Source organism: Oncorhynchus gorbuscha, linkage group LG07, assembly GCF_021184085.1.
Source record: "Oncorhynchus gorbuscha isolate QuinsamMale2020 ecotype Even-year linkage group LG07, OgorEven_v1.0, whole genome shotgun sequence".
In the NCBI taxonomy this organism is placed as follows: Eukaryota; Metazoa; Chordata; class Actinopteri; order Salmoniformes; family Salmonidae; genus Oncorhynchus; species Oncorhynchus gorbuscha.
In genome coordinates, this window is record NC_060179.1 from 47,744,893 (window position 1) to 47,764,329 (window position 19,437).

The 19,437-nt window shown below is 40.5% G+C and overlaps 1 protein-coding gene across 1 annotated transcript in view; it reads left to right on the plus strand.

Annotated features, from left to right (window-relative positions):
- LOC124039937 (pro-neuregulin-3, membrane-bound isoform-like) overlaps window positions 1-19,437 on the plus strand; it is a 277,071-nt gene that overhangs the window by 238,961 nt on the left and 18,673 nt on the right. The window contains exons 7-8 of the mRNA XM_046356508.1: window positions 1,990-2,105; window positions 5,567-5,722. Coding sequence (XP_046212464.1) covers window positions 1,990-2,105; window positions 5,567-5,722 — 272 coding nt within the window. The remainder of the gene's footprint in view (window positions 1-1,989; window positions 2,106-5,566; window positions 5,723-19,437) is intronic.

Sequence of the window (19,437 nt, forward strand, 5' to 3'; positions counted from 1 at the left end):
GTGTAGTCAGGAAGTGGCAACTGTTAATCTATTTTTTAATGGAAAGTCTAATTAAATCACTCTGCCTGGGCTGAGGGGGGCATTTATCATGGGGGAACATCTCCTAGAGGACTATTGCTTCTTTTTCTGCTGAGTGACTTCAGAAAGTTTTCATACCCTTATTATTCTTATTCCACATTTTGTTGCTGAATTGAACATTTAAAAAAATCTCATCCATCTACACACAATACTCCATAATAACAAAGTGAAAACATGTTTTTGGAAATTATTTCTAATTTATTAAATTAAATAGAGACAAATGTAAAATAAAATAAGTATTCACACCCATGTGTTGAAGCACCTTTGGAGCGATTACAGCTGTGAGTCTTTCTGGGTAAGTCTCTAAGAGCTTTCCACACCTGGATTGGGCAACATTTGCCAATTATTCTATTCTAAATTCTTCTAGCTCTTTCAAATTGGTTGTTGATAATTTCTAAATTTTCAAGTAGATTTAAATCAAAACTGTAGCTCGGCCACACAGGAACATTTCATGTCTTCTTGGTAAGTAACTCCAGTGTAGATTTGGCCTTGTGTTTTAGGTTATTGACCTGCTGAAACGTGTATTCATCTCCCGGTGTCTGGTGGAAATCACACTGAACCAGGATTTCCAGTAGGATTTTGTATGTGCTTAATTAACTCCATTCCATTTATTTTTCATCCTGAAACTCCCCCGTTCTTAATGATTACAAGCAAATGCATAACATTATGCAGTCACCACCATGCTTGAAATTAGGGAGAGCAATACTCTGTAATGTTTGAATTGGATTTGCCACAAACATAACACTTTGTACCCCGGGCAAAAAGTTTAAGTGTATTGCTTGGCAACATTTTTTTCAGTATTACTTTAGCGGCTTGTTTCAAACAGGATGCATGTTTTGGAATATTTGTATTCTGTCCAGGCTTCTTTCTTTTCAGTCTTTCAATTAGGTTAGATTTTTGGATTAAAAACAATGTTGTTGATCGATCCAGCTTTCTCCTCTCACAGCCAATAAACTCTGTCACTGTTTTGTTTGGCCTCATGGTGAAATCCTTGAGCGGTTTCTTCCTCTCCGGCAAATGAGTTGTCTCTTTGTAGTGACTGGCAGTATTGCTACACCATCTAAAGTGTAATTAGTAACTTCACCATATTCAAAGGGATATTCAATGTCTGCTTTTTTTACACATCTACCAATAGGTGCCCTTCTTTGCGATAATTGGAAAACCTTGAAATTGACTGCTCGACTGAGGGACCTTATAGAAAATTATATGTGTGGGGTACAGAGACGAGGTACTCATTCATAAATAATTTTGAACAATATTATTGCAAACAGAGTCCATGCAACTTATTATGTAACTTGTTAAGCAAATCTCTACTCCTGAACTTATTTAGGCTTGCCATAACAAAGGGAGTGAATACTTATTGACTCAAGACATTTCAACTTTGTATTTTTTATACATTAAAAATTGAAAAACTTCATTCCACTGACATTATGGGATATTGTGATTAGGTGTATGTAATCATCTCAATTTAATCTATTAAAATTCAGTCTTTAACACAACAAAATGTGGGAAAAGTCAAGGGGTGTGAATAGAAAGTATGACTTTTTCCACAATTTGTTGTGTTAGATTGAATTTGAAATGGATTAAATTAATATTATAAGGTCCCTCAGTCATGCATTGAATTTCAAACACAAAGACCAGCGATGTTTTTCAATGCTTGCAAAGGCCTATTGGTGAATGGGTAAAAAAGCAGACGTTGAATATCTCTTTGAGCATAATTGAGTGTTATCTACGGCTCCGCAATGGGCCGTGTGTGTGTGTAAATATTTGTGTGTATGTGGGCTTGTGTGCATACTGTAAGTGTATTCAGTTTGTTTATATTACGTACAATGAACTCAATGTGGTCCTAATATATACTTCCTACTTTCCTCAACTCATGTCCTTATTAGGTATTTTTGTCTTTCACTGCAGTGCTACAAATCTCATGGGTTCTCCCCTCCTCAAGGGTGCAGCAGTCTGTCAGCTGGCGCACCAACAGCAGCTCCACCGACTCGCAACAGAGCACTCCCCAAAGGGAAAAGCTTCAGGTACTAATACCGTAGAACATATTCTCTTGTTCTTCCTGCCCCGCATGTTTAAATGGGCCGCTCCAGTCTACAGAAGTGGATGCAGCCAAGTAAAATGTACACATATGGCACAATATAAACAGAGCTTTCATGCAATGTAAAAAAGATTTATGATGATTGCAGTTGGTAATAAATATGTTAATATGCATCTAGGCTCCGATACCAGACACAAAGGCCCTTATCTGCATCTCTAAAAGCAGTCAGAATCGGGACATTCCCATTTGATTTACAGTTTAAAACCTGTTATGGCTGCTGTCCCCGTACAGGGACCAACATCAGGGGAAATTTCAGAGTGACAACTAAAAATACAATTTCGAAACATTAAACATTCTTGAAAATGCAAGTGTCTTTTTTATTTATTTATTTCACCTTTATTTAGCCAGGTAGGCTAGTTGAGAACAAGTTCTCATTTGCAACTGCGACCTGGCCAAGATAAAGCATAGCAGTGTGAACAGACAACACAGAGTTACACATGGAATAAACAATTAAGAAGTCAATAACACAGTAGAAAAAAATGGGCAGTCTATATACAATGTGTGCAAAAGGCATGAGGAGGTAGGCGAATAATACAATTTTGCAGATTAACACTGGAGTGATAAATGATCAGATGGTCATGTACAGGTAGAGATATTAGTGTGCAAAAGAGCAGAAAAATAAATAAATAAAAACAGTATAAAAACAGTATGGGAATGAGGTAGGTGAAAATGGGTGGGCTATTTTCCTATAGACTATGTACAGCTGCAGCGATCGGTTAGCTGCTCGGACAGCTGATGTTTGAAGTTGGTGAGGGATATAATTTTGATGGATAACAGAAGAGGGCAACTGTAGGTGTGCAAAGTTTGAGACTGATAACCTCAGGAATGGGTGAGCTGCATATAAAAGTCTCCAACTTCAGCGATTTTTGCAATTCGTTCCAGTCACAGAGTACTGGAACGAAAGGCGGCCAAATGATGTGTTGGCTTTAGGGATGATCAGTGAGATACACCTGCTGGAGCGCGTGCTACGGATGGGTGTTGCCATCGTGACCAGTGAACTGAGATAAGGCGGAGCTTTACCTAGCATGGACTTGTAGATGACCTGGAGCCAGTGGGTCTGGCGACGAATATGTAGTGAGGGCCAGCCGACTAGAGCATACAAGTCGCAGTGGTGGGTGGTATAAGGTGCTTTAGTGACAAAACGGATGGCACTGTGATAGACTGCATCCAGTTTGCTGAGTAGAGTGTTGGAAGCCATTTTGTAGATGACATCGCCTTCAAAAGATTAGAATCTTGGTTTTCCAATTTAAAATAGCTATTACAGAGAACAAATCCCATGCTTTTGTTTGAGAAGAGCAATCAAGAGCAGAAACATTTTCCACCATGACAGTTTTTACACATTTACATCTGAAGGTAAAATTATCACTTACATTCTGATATCTTGCTCTTACTTCTCTTCCTGAGTATCCCATTGATCAAATGAAGTGCCGTTTTCTTTGATAAAATCCCTTTTTATAGCCTAAATCTAAACATTTTGTAAACTATTTGTGCAGTGAATTCCATCTCTATCAATTTTTTACGGAGCATTCAGCGTGATTCGCCCCTTAAACAATAATTTATTTCGTCATGGTGGGTTTCAGTGCATTCCTCTGGATGTTTGCAACACAGTTAATAAACAAGGTTGTTTTTTTTGCGGGGAGAATTGACCGAAGTGAGTTGATTTGAATACAATGATAAATGACTACCTGACCACCAATAATTTTCGCGAAGCTTCATTGATTGACTATATTTCTGCCCAATGACCACTGATCTTCTTGAAATCTAGCTGGGTAGATGGCCAATGAGCTGAGGTAAACGCCAGTATGTAATGGTTTGGACCACAATTCCTTGGTTGTAATCGCACGCGCAGGGAACTGCATTTTCACCTTGACGATCAGAGGGGTTGCTGTAAGGCTTTTTACACGCAGCTGTATTTCGGAAAGTTGTAGTTTCAACGATTTCATTGAAGATATCCTGGCGAATACATCATGTAAAGCAAAGTCAAACTCTAAAGTAAAGGTGAAAGTGAGACAGATTTTTTGTTTGAGGAATCTTGGAGTGTTATGATTCAAACGAACTGAGTAGCTGTTTCTGCAAGGACACTACGTACTTCTGGACGGGTAAGTGCTAATGACGTTTTATGAAATATAAATATATATATACATTATATATAAAATTAAAATAAATATTTGTTTTTTTTGCAATGAAATGTGTAGTTTGTTTTTGTGTGTGTGTGTTGGTTTGTTTGGGTGTGTGTGTGTGTATATATATATATATACACACAACAATGGCCGGAGTTGAATGGAACACCTTGGTGACTGTTCCCTCTGCTCTATACAATCAATACATATCTGTTTATTTTATGTGATGATAAAAGGCTCATACAATACAAAAATGTTTTTTTATGTTTTCTTTCACAGTGATAGGGACTCCTACTGGGAGGCCCCGGTGCCAAGCTGCCCGCTCTACCTGTGCCCCCAGTGGTGTTCATATGCCACAGTTCATTACTGCAGGCATGACTGTGCCTCAGAGCCAAAAGGGCACAGCATGGAGGCGTCATTATGTTCTGTGTCGCATGAAATGCACCACTTGTTCAGTTTGCCTCTGCTTTACATCAGAAAGAGACTGCTATGGGACATGGCACAGGCAGCAAAATATTATGACGAGGACTTCCAAGGGATGTGCTGTTTTTTTTAAATATTTATTTTCTAATATTTTTGTAAACATTTTTTTTGTGCGTGTGTGTAGGTGTTAGAATTGCTTTTTGATATGTTGTATGTAGTTATTTGCACTGCTGTATATAGTTATAGGTCATTTCACCAATTCAGCCACTTGGGTACATTTGGGCAACTTGTGTGGGACACCTGGGTGACTTCATGCTAAATGTCATGTAGCTCCACCCATTCCTGAGGTTATCAGTCTCAAACTTTGCACACCTACAGTTGCCCTCTTCTGTTATCCATCAAAATTATATCCAGCATCCTATCTGTCTGTGTGGCTATTCTAGTACATGTGAAAGATGATACTACAACAATAAAAAACAGAAAACGTATGCTCTTTCTTTCTCTTTTCTTCCCCCAGATCTACTGTGTTATATTCTCCTACATTCAATTAACATTTCCACACACTTCAGAATGTTTCCATTCAAATGATACCAAGAATATGCATATCCTTGCCTCTGGGGCTGAGCTACAGGCAGTTAGATTTGGGTATGTCTTCAGGCGGAAATTGAGAAAGGGTTGCAGCCATAACAGGTTTTAACAGAGTTAGCAGCTAACATGAAAATCACACTGATTGCTTCACAACAGGAAAAGTAATATTTTTTACCTTCAAATAAGATTACCCATTTGTGAACCATTTCAATGTTTTCTGTTTCTGTCACGTATTATTTTACATGGCTCATTCCAGGAGTAGCTCCCTGTCCCTCAGTCCAGCCCAAAGACACCAGGACACTCATCACTTCAGGACCCTGCCAATCTCTCGAGGACCAAGGGTTGCTGGCCCTGCCTATAAGCACCTGCAAGAGGTAGAGTCTACAGAGATGGAGGCGGAGTCTTTAAGAGGGTAAGCACCTGGATGTTCTGCTTTGCTTTGAAACTGAATGAGAACAGTGTTAATAGCAAGTTTGTTTGGTCTTGATATGTCCGTTTGAATGATGTGCTTTGAAATAATATTAATGAGTATGAATCTTCTGTTTACCTTGAACCACCTTGAACTAAGTTAACTTAAATGACGCAACACTCCATGCCGCCCCACATCTTGTGTTGCATTTTCATTTTGAACGAAAACAAATGGGTTGAGCCCTGAGCCGCCTTGGGCTGGCCTTCTGGGCATGGTGTGTCTTCCCACCTCATCTAACAACCCAGCTGGAACATCACCCCGGCACTTGAGATGAAGTGAAAGTCACTTGCAAGCTACAGCTGCTGTCACGACTGTGTGTAGAGACGGACCAAGGCGCAGAGGAGGTTTTGTTCCACATCTTTATTTCTTTGTGAAACTTAAGCAAAACAAAACAGTAAAGAAACAACGAAACATGACTAAGTGGTGCACAAAACACAAAATAATATCCCACAAGCATAGGTGGGAAAAACAGCTACTTAAATATGATCCCCAATTAGAGACAACGATTATCAGCTGACTAATTGCGAATCATACAAATCACTAACATAGAAAATAAACAAGAACACCACATAGAAATAAATAAACTAGATCACGCCCTGAACTACTTCACCATAGAGAAACAATGGCTCTCCATGGTCAGGGCGTGACAGCTGCCAGAAACAAACACCGAGCAGACAAAACTAGCTAACTTGTTTTCAGATAAACTGTCCTGGTAGCAGGGACAATGTTTTCAGATAATGTTGACAGAAACAAACATCATTCTTAGATCTGAATCAACTCTACCCTAAAAGAGAAAAAAAGTGATAAGAAGACTGCTCATGACCATAAACCAGATAAACATTGGAATTCATTTTGAAAGGTGGAAAATGGAGTGAAATGGCCACTGTTCTCATGGACTGGTAGATAAGGCTTGTCGTGTTTTTAACCTAAGTGTGTTCAATGTTCAAGCTAGCTAACACTGCTACTTAGCTAGCTAACATCTGTATTTGGACTGTTTTGTACTCAAAGTAATCTAACGATAGCTACATCATGTAGCTACACTGTACAAACCCCACAAGATAGATGCCCAATGCATTTATTAAAACTGGCTAACGTTAGCTGGCTAAAGCAAGAAATGCAGATTGTTGACATAGTAGTGTGTGTGTGGTTGTTGATTTTTAGCCCCGAACCACACCATAAAATGCGTCAATCTAGCTATAAAATTCAGTCCGGCAACATCACACAAACATGTATTTCTCAGCGAGATACTGGTGGAGAGAGTTGGATTTCAAGGGAACCTAAGGTTAAGCTGGACAATAGAACAAGTCAAAATTCACCCAAGGCTGAAAAACGGCAAAAGAACATTGGCTGAGCACGAATGCTAGTGCGAGGCCATAGCAAATGAATTGACACGGACCTCCACAGAGCCTCTTCTGACTGGAGTGATGCTTAGAATTAAATTTCTCCAAAATGGCACAAGAAAATGCATCCCTTTTTTATTTTATAACTGCAATCTGTTCTTATGACGAAACTGGAAAAAAAATAACTTGTATAGAAAGTAAACATCCGCACCTCGATGGTGTCAACTGTGCTTATGTCTGTGTAATGAGGAAGTAGGGAAAAATGAAAACTGACTATTTCTGGTCTAGTGATCGATGACAACTGCGGGTGCTGGCCAGATTTACATAATTACAAAGAGGAAATTCTCCTGATTTAAAATGGTGTCTGTCTTGAAAAATCAAAATATTCACATTGCGAGATATTTTGTGAAATAACCAGACATACCTATATTTCCCCGATAGGAAACAATGGGATGACCTCAGAGTTCATGAGTCATTTTGTTGTTGTTGTTGTTGACGTTTTAACTACCAGCAATTGGTAACAGCATTGTACACTGCCCAAACTTACATCATTAGCAATAATAGGTTATCGTGATTAAAATGGTGTTGAACTTCAAACCATTAAAATACAGAAAGTTTGAGCAATTTGGCAAAATAGACAGACATGTCCCTATTTCCTCATATCATATGTTATTGGTCACATACACATGGTTAGCAGATGTTATTGCGAGTGTAGAGAAATGCTTGTGCTTCTAGTTCCGACAGTGCAGCAATATAAACAAGTAATCTAACAACTCCACAACAACTACCTAATACACACAAATCTAACTGAAGGGATGGAATAAGGAAATGTACATATCAATATATGGATGAGAAATGACTGAGTGGCATAGGCAGGATGCAATAGATGGTATAAAATACAGTATATACATTTGGGATGAGTAATGCAAGATATGTAAACAACATTATTAAAATGGAATTAATAAAGTGACTAGTGAAACATTTGTTAGAGTGGCCAATGATTTCAAGTCTGTATGTCGGCAGCAGACCCTCCGTGTTAGTGATGGCTGTTTAGCAGTCTGATGGCCTTGTGATAGAAGCTGTTTTTCAGTCTCTCGATCCCTGCTTTGCTGCACCTGTACTGACCTCACCTTCTGGATGGTAGCGGGGTGAACAGACAGTGGCTCAGATGGTTGTTGTCCTTGGTGCTCTTTTTAGCCTTTCTGTGACATCAGGTGTTGTAGGTGTCCTGGAGGGCAAGTATTTTGCCCCCGGTGATGCATCGTGCAGACCACACCTCCCTCTGTTCAAGCCTGAGCTGTAGTCAATAAACAGCCTTCTTACATAGGTATTCCTCTTGTCCTTATGGGATTGTGCAGTGTGATGGCGATTGCATCAACTATGGACCTATTGCAGCGGTATGCAAATTGCAGTGGGTCTAGGGTGACAGGTAAGGTGGAGGTGATATTATCCTTGACTAGTCTCTCAAAGCACTTCATGATGACAGAAGTGAGTGATAGTCATTCAGTTAAGTTCCCTTTCCCTTCTTGGGTACAGGAACACTGGTGGCCATCTTGAAGCATGTTGGGACAGCAGACTGGTATAGGGAGAGATCGAATATGTCTGTAAACACACCAGCCAGCTGGTCTGCCCATGCTCTGAAGACTCGGCTAGGGATGCTGTCTGGGCCGGCAGCATTGCGAGGGTTGTGGTGGAAATTTCCTCCATTTACCAAATCATGATATCAAACCACACACAAGTCAGAGTTAGTTATCAAAGTCCATCTTTAATTATATGAGCTCTATCACAACCCTGTGACTCTCAGATCAATTCAGTGTCTATCAATGAATTCTCCGAGAGTCCCTTACACATTGCAGGTGAGATCCTTTAATAGCAAAAAACACACATAGTCAGACAGCATAGACATAATAAATACATCGTTCAGCTTTGTCTCCTTTCTCAAACTCAGAACCATAAACCAATCCTCCATATCAACAGGCATATATCAAATCCATCCTATCTTGACAAGATCACAGAGACACACTGACTGGCACACAGACATTGTGGAGCCAAGAGATACACGCTTGACCTCTCCCCTCTCTCCGACCCAAACAACTTAGTCTTGACATAGAACAGATACTGCAATCCCGCCACAGTATTATTAAAAAATAACATTCTGATGAGAAGTAACTTACAAACATATGATGAATATAAAACATCTTTACCTATGTTACCAACCAATTCTGATTATTCCCCAACAGGTTAAACTCTTGCTCCTACCTGACAAGCAGGCGTCCCATCTAGACATCTGGAAATGCAAATGTGCTACGCTAAATGCTAATAGTACTAGTTAAAACTCAAACGTTCATTAAAATACACATGCAGGGTATTGAATTAAAGCTACACTCGTTGTGAATCCAGGAAACAAGTCAGATTTTTAAAATGCTTTTTGGCGAAAGCATGAGAAGCTATTATCTGATTGCATGTAACACCCCAAAAGACCCGCAGGGGACGTAAACAAAATAATTAGCATAGTCGGAGCTACACAAACCGCACAAATAAAATATAAAACATTCATTACCTTTGACCATCTTCTTTGTTGGCACTCCTAGATGTCCCATAATCACTATTGGGTCTTTTTTGTCGATTAAATCGGTCCATATATAGCCTAGATATCTATCTATGAAGACTGTGTGATAAACTTTAAAAAATAGCGTCTTATAACGAAACGTCATTTTTTTTAATTAAAAAAGTAGACGATAAACTTTCACAAAACACTTCGAAATACTTTTGTAATGCAACTTTAGGTATTAGTAAACGTTAATAAGCGATCAAATTGATCACGAGGCGATGTATATTCTATAGGGGTATGTCTGGAAATAATGTCCGGGTAATCTCAACCAAAATATCCGGTCCGAGACCTGAAGAAATGGGCTGTCTCTTCTTCGTTTGATCAAGAAACAAAGCCTAGGCAAATGACAAGACTGTTGACATCGTGTGGAAGCTGTAGGAATTGCAATCTCGGCTCCAGGTAATTTGCTTTCCCATAGACAATTCATGCAAGTGGCGCATTGATATATTTTCCAATTTTCAGTGATCAGATTTTCCTGCGCTTTTCGATGAAACACACGTTCTGTTATAGTCACAGCCGTGATTTAACCAGTTTTATAAACGTCTGAGTGTTTTCTATCCACACATACTAATCAAATGCATATACTATATTCCTGGCATGAGCAGCAGGGCGCTGAAATGTTGAGCGATTTTTAACAGAATGTTCGAAAAAGTAGGGGTTAGGAGTAACAGGTTAACACATTTAAATGTCATACCCATGTCGGCCATGGAGAAGGAGAGCCCACAGTTCTTGGTAGTGGGCCGCGTCGGTTGCACTGTATTATCCTCAAAGCAGGCAATGAAGGTGTTTAGCTTGTCTGCAAGCAAGACATCGTGTCCGTGATGTGGCTGATTTTTATTTTCGGGAATATCTGTAGACCCTGCCACATACGTCTCGTGTCTGAGCCATTGAATTGGCACTCCACTTTGTCCCTATACTGACATTTTGCTTGTTTGATTGCCTTGCAGAGGGAATAAATACACTGTATTTCAGCCAAATTCCCAGTCACCTTGCCATGTTTAAATGTGGTGGTTCGCACTTGTGGTGGTTCGCACTTAAATGTGGTGGTTCGCACTTGTGGTGGTTCGCACGAGTTTTGCTCGAATGCCGCCATCTATCCACAGTTTCTGGTTAGGGTAGGTTTTAATTGTCGCAGTAGGTACATTATCTCCTATGTACTTCCTTATAAACTCAATCACCGAATCAGCGTATAAATCGGTATTATTCTCTGAGGCTACCCGGCACATATCCCAGTCAGCGTGATCAAAACAATCTTGAAGCATGGATTCCGATTGGTCAGACCAGCGTTGAATAGTTATTGTCACAGGTGCATCCTGTTTGAGTTTATGGATAGGAGGGGAGGAGCAAAATGGAGTCACGTCAGATTTACCTAACGGGAGTTGGGGGAGGACCTTGTATGCATCGTGGAAGTTGATTAGAAAGCAGTGATTAGGAAACTCTGTCACCACCAATAAATCCACTATAAATGAGAATTTCAAAAAGCATTTTTCTACAGCTGGCCATGCTTTCCACCTGGCTACCCCTACCCTGGTCAACAGCATTGCACCCCCCACAGCAACTCGCCCAAGCCTTTCCTGTTTCTCCTTCTCCCAAATCCAGTCAGCTGATGTTCTGAAACAGCTGCAAAATCTGGACCCCTACAAATCAGCCGGGCTAGAAAATCTAGATCCCTTTATTTCTAAAATGATCTGCCGAAATAGTTACAACCCCTATTACTAGCCTGTTCAACCTCTGTCATCTGAGTTTTCTATTGATTGGAAAACTGTCGCGGTCATCCCCCTCTTCAAAGGGGGTGACACTCTTGACCCAAACCTATATCTATCCTACCCTGCCTTTCTAAGGTCTTCGAAAGCCAAGTCAACAAACAGATTACCGACCATTTCGAATCCCACCGCACCTTCTCCGCTATGCAATCTGGTTTCAGAGCTGATCATGGGTGCACCTCAGCCACGCTCAAGGTCCTAAATGATATCTTAACCGCCATCGATAAGAAACAATACTGTGCAGCCGTATTCATTGACCTGGCCAAGGCTTTCGACTCTATCAATCACCACATCCTCATCGGCAGACTCAATAGCCTGTGTTTCTCAAATTATTGCCTCATCGGAGGGCCTGTTGTCCGGACCTCTGGCAGTCTCTATGGGGGTGCCACATTGTTCAATTCTTGGACCGATTCTCTTCTCTGTATACATCAATGATGTTGCTCTTGCTGCTGGTGAGTCTCTGACGACACCATTCTGTATACTTCTGGCCCGTCTTTGGACACTGTGTTAACAACGTTGCAGACGAGCTTCAATGCCATACAACTCTCCTTCCGTGGCCTCCAACTGCTCTTAAATACAAGTAAAACTAAATGTATGCTCTTCAACCGATCGCTGCCTGCACCTGCCCGCCCATTCAGCATCACCACTCTGAACGGTTCTGACTTAGAATATGTGGACAACTACAAATACCTAGGTGTCTGGTTAGACTGTAAACTCTCCTTCCAGACTCACATCAAACATCTCCAATCCAAAGTTAAATCTAGAATTGGCTTCCTATTTTGCAACAAAGCATCCTTCACTCATGCTGCCAAACATACCCTTGTAAAACTGACCATCCTACCAATCCTCGACTTCGGCGATGTCATTTACAAAATTGCCTCCAATACCCTACTCAATAAATTGGATGCAGTCTATCACAGTGTCATCTGTTTGGTCACCAAAGCCCCATATACTACCCAGCACTGCGACCTGTACGCTCTCGTTGGCTGGCCCTCGATTCGTACTCTTCGCCAAACCCACTGGCTCCGGGTCATCTATAAGACCCTGCTTGGTAAAGTCCCCCCTTATCTCAGCTTGCTGGTCACCATAGCAGCACCTGTAGCACGCACTCCAGCAGGTATATCTCTCTGGTCACCCCCAAAGCCAATTCCTCCTTTGGCCACCTCTCCTTCCAGTTCTCTGCTGCCAATGACTGGAGCGAACTACAAAAATCTCTGAAACTGGGAACACATATCTCCCTAACCCGCTTCAAGCACCAGCTGTCAGAGTAGCTCACAGATTACTGCACCTGTAGATAGCCCATCTATTATTTAGCCCAAACAACTACCCCTTCCCCAACTGTGTTTATTTATTTATTTTGCTCCTATGCACCCCATTATTTCTATTTCTACTTTGCACATTTTTCCACTGCAAATCTACCATTCCAGTGTTTTACTTGCTATATTGGATTTACTTCGCCTTCTTTTGCCTTTACCTCCCTTATCTCACCTAATTTATTCACATTGTATATAGACTTATTTTTCTACTGTATTATTGACTGTATGTTTGTTTTACTCCATGTGTAACTCTGTGTTGCTGTATGTGTCGAACTGCTTTGCTTTATCTTGGCCAGGTCACAATTGTAAATGAGAACTTGTTCTCAACTTGCCTACCTGGTTAAATAAAGGTGAAAAAAAGTAAAACATTCAGTGTTTTGCCAGCCTGGGTACTACAATCATTATTATGATAGAATTTAGGTAGCATTGTTCTCAAATTTGCTTTGTTAAAATCCCCAGCTACAGTAAATGCTGCCTCAGGATATATGGTTTCCAGTTTGCATAGAGTCCAGTGAAGATCCTTGAGGGCTGTCATGGTATCGGCTTGAGGGGGGATATACACAGCCGTGACAATAACCGTCAAGAATTATCTTGGGAGATGATACGATCGGCATTTGATTGAGGTATTCAAGGTTGGGTGAACGAAAGGACTTGAGTTGCTGTATGTTATTACAATTACACCGTGAGTCGTTAATCATCAAACATACACCCCTGCCCTTCTTCCCAGAGAGATGTTTATTCCTGTTGGCGCAACGCACAAAGAATCCCGGTGGCTATATCGAATCCGACAGCATGTCCCTAGAGAGAATCCCTGACATCTCTCTGGAAAGCAAACCTTGACCTAATTTCATCTACCTTGTTATCTAGAGACTGGACATTACAGAGTAAAATACTTGGAAGCGGTGGGTGGGGTGCGCACCTCCGAAGTCTGACCAGAAGGCCGATCCTTCAGTCTGAAAGTTCCAAGATCAGTATTTCATTTAACCAGCTTACCATTTATCTACTACCATTTTCCTTTTTGTGTTTAATGTTTTGTGTTTTGTAATCTAGCTGTTGAGAGCATTGGCAGTAATTGAAAGGTGTCTGGTTTGAATCACCGAACCGTCTAGGTGAAAAATCTTTGGATGTTCCCTTGAGCAAGGCACTTATCCTTGTTGCTCTGGATAAGAGAGTCTGCTAAAATGTAAACATAAACTTTGTCTCTATGTGAAAGCATGGCAATATCTTAACTTTTCATTATTCATGGCTGGCAGCACACTCCTGAAAACGAACTGCTCAGCAAAGAAAAGGCTCTTGAGAACTACCAGATTTATAGAAAAATAAGCACATTTTCAGTGTCTGAAATGATTTATCTAAATGTATGGTGTTTCATTCTTTGCAATTTTGATATTCTGAGTAATTAGTACTTTAGTCAGGATATACACATTATTCAGTACTACTGCATTTGTTAAATAATTCCAATACATAGCAGCATAAGATCACAACTGAAAATTCAGAAGAATATTTTTCTCCCTGGATACACCACTACCCTCACAAGATAACTTTTTTCTGTCCCTTTCTACACACAAGTGGAAAGACTGAAAAAGCATGTAATGCAACCGCTGTGTCAGACTTCAAAAAAACTTTATGTAAAAAGCATAATCTGAGTACGGCGCTCAGAAGGTACTCCCAGGAATCGCAGTTCTACAATAAATTACTGATTTGTTCCATTAAGTTCCGTAAAGTCCATCATTTATGTCAAAATGGCCACTTGTTGTTAGCGTGTTCAGCCCACTAATTCATCTTCATGAGGCGCAAGCACTTCGTCCAGACAAAAACTCGAAAACTTCCATTACAGTCCTTTAGAAGCATGTCAAGAGATGTTTGGAATCTAATCGTTAGGATGTTTTTAACATAAAACATCAATAATGTTCCAACCGGAGAATTCCTTTGCCTGAAGAAAAGCACTGAAACGAGAGGTAACTCTGTTGGGAGCGCACGTCATGAGACCAAGGCATTCTGCCAGACCACATTTACATTTACATTTAAGTAATTTAGCAGACGCTCTTATCCTGACTCAAAGAGGTCTCATGAGCCCCTCCTTTATTGTAGAATCCTCATTCAAGTTTCTAAAGACAGTTGACATCTAGTGGAAGTTGTAGGAAGTACAACTTTATCCATATCTCAATGTGTATTCGGTAGGCCAAGCTTTGAAAAACTACAAACCTCAGATGTCCCACTTCCTGGTTGGAATTTTCTTAGGTTTTCGCCTGCCATATGAGTTCTGTTATACTCACATACATTATTCAAACAGTTTTAGAAACTTTAGAGTGTTTTCTATCCAATACTAATAATAATATGCATACATTAGCATCTGGGACAGAGTAGGAGGCACTTCACTCTGGGCACGCTATTCATCCAAATATGAAAATGCTGCCCCCTATCCCAAAAGAGTTAAAGGCACAGTCAACTTAGTGTATGTACAATTCTAACCCATTGGATATGTGATACAGTGAATTATAAGGGAAATCATCTCTCTGTAAACAATTGTTAGAAAAATGACTTGTCATGCACAAAGTAGATGTCCTAACCGACTTGCCAAAACTATAGTTTGTTAACAAGAAATTTGTGGAGTGGTTGAAAAATGAGTTTTAATGACTCCAACCTAAGTGAATGTAAACTTCCAATGTCAACAGTAGTCTCTATATCGCGTGACAGATTACTTACTTTAAAGTCAGAAAACTTTGGTCATTCATAACACATACACAAATTCCTTGTGACGGTGTACAGTGCCTTGCAATTTAAATGGCTCGTGGCCACGTCTGGCAGCGATTACAGCCTCAAGTCTTCTTGGGTATGATGCTACAAGCATGGCTCACCTGTTTTTGGGGAGTTTCTCCCATTCTTCTCTGCAGATCTTCTCAAGCTCTGTCAGGTTGGAAGGGAAGAGTCCCTGCACAGCTATTTTCAGGTCTCTCCAGAAATGTTCAATCGGGTTCAAGTCCGGGCTCTGGCTAGGCCACTCAAGGACATTCAGAGACTTGTCCCGAAGCCACTCATGCGTTGTCTTGGCTTTGTGCTTAGGGTCGTGTCCTGTTGGAAGGTGAACCTTCGCCACAGTCTGAGGTCCTGAGCGCTCTGGAGTAGATTTTCATCAAGGATCTCTCTGTACTTTGCTCCATTTAACTTTCCCTCGATCCTGACTAGTCTCCCAGTCCCTGCCGCTGAAAAACATCTCCAAAGCTTGATGCTGCCACCTCCATTATTCACCGTAGGGATGGTGCCAGGTTTCTTCCAGACATGACACTTGGCATTCAGGCCAAAGAGTTCACTCTTGGTTTCATCAGACCAGAGGATCTTGTTTCTCATGGTCTGGGAGTCATTTTGGTGCCTTTTCGCAAACTACTGAGGAGTGGCTTCCATCTGTCCACTCTACCATAAAAGCCTGATTGGTGGAGTGCTGCAGAGATGGTTGTCCTTCTTGAAGGTTCTCACCTCTCCACAGAGGATCTCTGGAGCTCTATCAGAGTGACCATTGGGTTCTTGGTCACCTCCCTGACCAAAGCCCTCCTCCCCGATTGTTCAGTTTGGCCGGGTTGCCAGCTCTTTGAAGAGTCTTGGTGGTTAGAAACATCTTCCATTGAAGATTGATGGAGGACGCTGTGTTCTTGGGGACCTTAAATGCTGCAGAAATGTTTTGGTACCCTTCCCCGGATCTGTGCCTCGACACAATCCTGTCTCAAAGCTCTTTGGACAATTCAATCGACCTCATGGCTTGGTTTTTGCTCTGACATGCACTGTCAACTGTGGAACATTATATAGACAGGTGTTTGCCTTTCCAAATAATGTCCAATCAATTTAATTTACCACAGGTGGACTTCAATCAAGTTGTAGAAACATGTCAAGGATGAGCAATGGAAACAGGATGCAGCTGAGCTCGAGTCTCATAGCAAAGGGTCTGAATACTTATGTAAATAAGGTATTTAAAAACAAAATGTTATCGATTTGCTAAAATTGATAAAAACCTGTTTTGGCTCTGTCATTATGGCGTAATGTGTGTAGATTGATGAGGAAAAACATTTAATGCGACAAAATGTGGAGTGAGGGAAGAGGTCTGAATGCACTGTATGCTCAAATTCATATCCAAGAGTCTAGGAGGGAACAAACAGCCCTAAGCAATGCTGTTGTTTCATTGATTGTAGTGGATGGCTTACAATTATACTGAATTTGTATTTGATTTTGAATTTGTTATATTTTCATAATTAATTGGGTGACATTTTACCATTTTTGCTCGACAGAATATCTCACCACCATGCGTTTCCATCTCCTCCTCTCTCCTTTATTCCTTTATTGAGTGTGCAGAGGGTCTGTCAACGGTTTAGTGAAATGTGTGTCATTGTGAAAACATGTTGCTATTGATGTTTCCAAGCAGATTTCACTTGGTTTCCCAAATTAAGCACTCGGTAGCGGCAGGAACAGCGTTGGAAAGCCCATGGCATACAGAGTTTGGGTGGAATATCACCTGTTGCGCAGTGTGAGCATGCTCCTCAAACAGTGATTGGATGTGTGGGTGTGAAATAAGTGTTATTATATTTATTTCTCAGCTGCTCAAATTAGGCACAGCTCTGCTTTAACACCGAAGTAGCCTACCAGGCATCATTAAGGAACAGAACTGCAGGAAAGCTCCCGGCCTCCATTCACTATTCGATATACGGATGACGTGTTTTTTCTCTTGCCCCTGTTCCTGACCATTTAATAATGGGCCATTCTAAATCAAATCCATTTTACATATTAGTAAAAACAAGATTAAACTGAGAAAAGTCTGATGGGTGAACATATTATCACTTGATGAGAGAACAGCTGTGCCGCCTGAGACAAGGAACAGAGCACAAGGTTTTTTGCAAATTTATCAGATCACCAATAGCCTATAGTTGCATCATGCAGCCCGTATATGTTTTGATTTTTGACATTCTAAGGTTTGTATCGTTCACAACTAAAGTTGCCAAATAACCCTAAGTCTAGCGTATAGGACCTGTTTCAAATGATCACTTTTACGCTCAACAGTTCATACTGTATGTGCACTCGCTCCAGAATGGGAAAAATATCCTTTCTATGTTCAATTATATTCTTCTTACTATAAAATAATATGAAATAATGCCACGGGACTTATACGCATATCTTGTCAGCTAAATGAACAAGTCTACAGCGTATGGCATGGAGCGTAGCCAGATAACATATAGTAGATCTACTCATATTCTGTTCTTCTGAAATACATTTCCTTCATATCATAATGTTTCTTTAGACCTAACTGAAATAAATAATTGTGGTGTATGTTACATTGATTTTCCTAGACTTCTCCAAATTAGTCTATACTAAATTTCAAACAAATCAAATGATTCAAATTATTGATGTGATCAGCTGGAAAACATATTGGATCAGGACATATGTCAAATTCCTTTAGAGCAAATAAAGTATGATGTCAAAAGCAGAATTCTTATAGGCCTGGTATATTTTTCAGGTTGAAAAAGAAAAAGGAGAGCTGCAAAAAATAAAAACTGATTTTAGAGCGTATGTCATCCTGCAGCACAGCATCTTGGGGAAAATTAAGGTCAGATTCAATATTGGTTAATGCACCCAAGAGGGAAAGAGGTATGGCCATCCTAGAAATGTTTTAATTTAGAGTAATCTAATATCTTATATATTTCAAAAGCGACTTACAGTCATGCGTGTATATGTAACTGGTGTGAAATGGCTAGCTAGTTAGCAGTGTGTGCTAGTAGTGTTTCAATCTGTGACGTCACTTGATTTGAGATCTTGAAGTAGCTGTTTCCTTGTGGAGTTATATATAATGATGCTATATGTGTGATTGTTATCGATGTGTTCATAGGGTCCCTGGTTTGAGCCCATGTTACATTATTTCAGATAATATAAGATTTTAGAAAGGCAGGATGGATATAGGTCTATAACAGTTTGGGTCTAGAGTGTCCCCCCTTTGACAGGGTGATGACTGCGGCAGCTTTTCAATGTTTGGGGATCTCAGACGATATGAAAGAGACGTTGAACAGGTATTCTCACTGTAATAGGGGTTGCAAAAATTTTGGCGGATCATTTTAGAAAGAGAGGGTCCAGATTGTCTAGCTCAGCTGATATGTAGGGATCCAGATTTTGCAGCTTCAAAACATCAGCTATCTGAATTTGGGTGAAGGAGAAGGGGCTTGGGAAAGTTGCTGCAGGGTGGTGCAGAGCTGTTGGCGAGGGTAGGGGTAGCCAGGTGGAAAGCATGGCCAGCCGTAGAAAAATGCTTACTGAAATTCTTGATTATAGTAGATTTTTCGGCGGTGACAATGTTTCCTAGCCTCAGTGCAGTGGGCAGCTGGGAGGAGGTGCTCATATTCTCCATGGTCTTTACAGTGTCCCGAATTAGTGAATTAGTGCTACAAGATGGAAATTAGTGCTACAAGATGAAAAAATCTATCTGAAAAAGCTAGCCTTTGCTTTCCTAACTGACTGAGTATATTAGTTCCTGACTTCCCTGAAAAGTTGCATATTGCGGGTGCTATTCGATGTTAATGCAGTACGCCACGGGATGTTTTTGTGCTGGTAAAGGGCAGTCAAGTCTGGGTAGAATCAAGGGCTATACAAGTTCTAG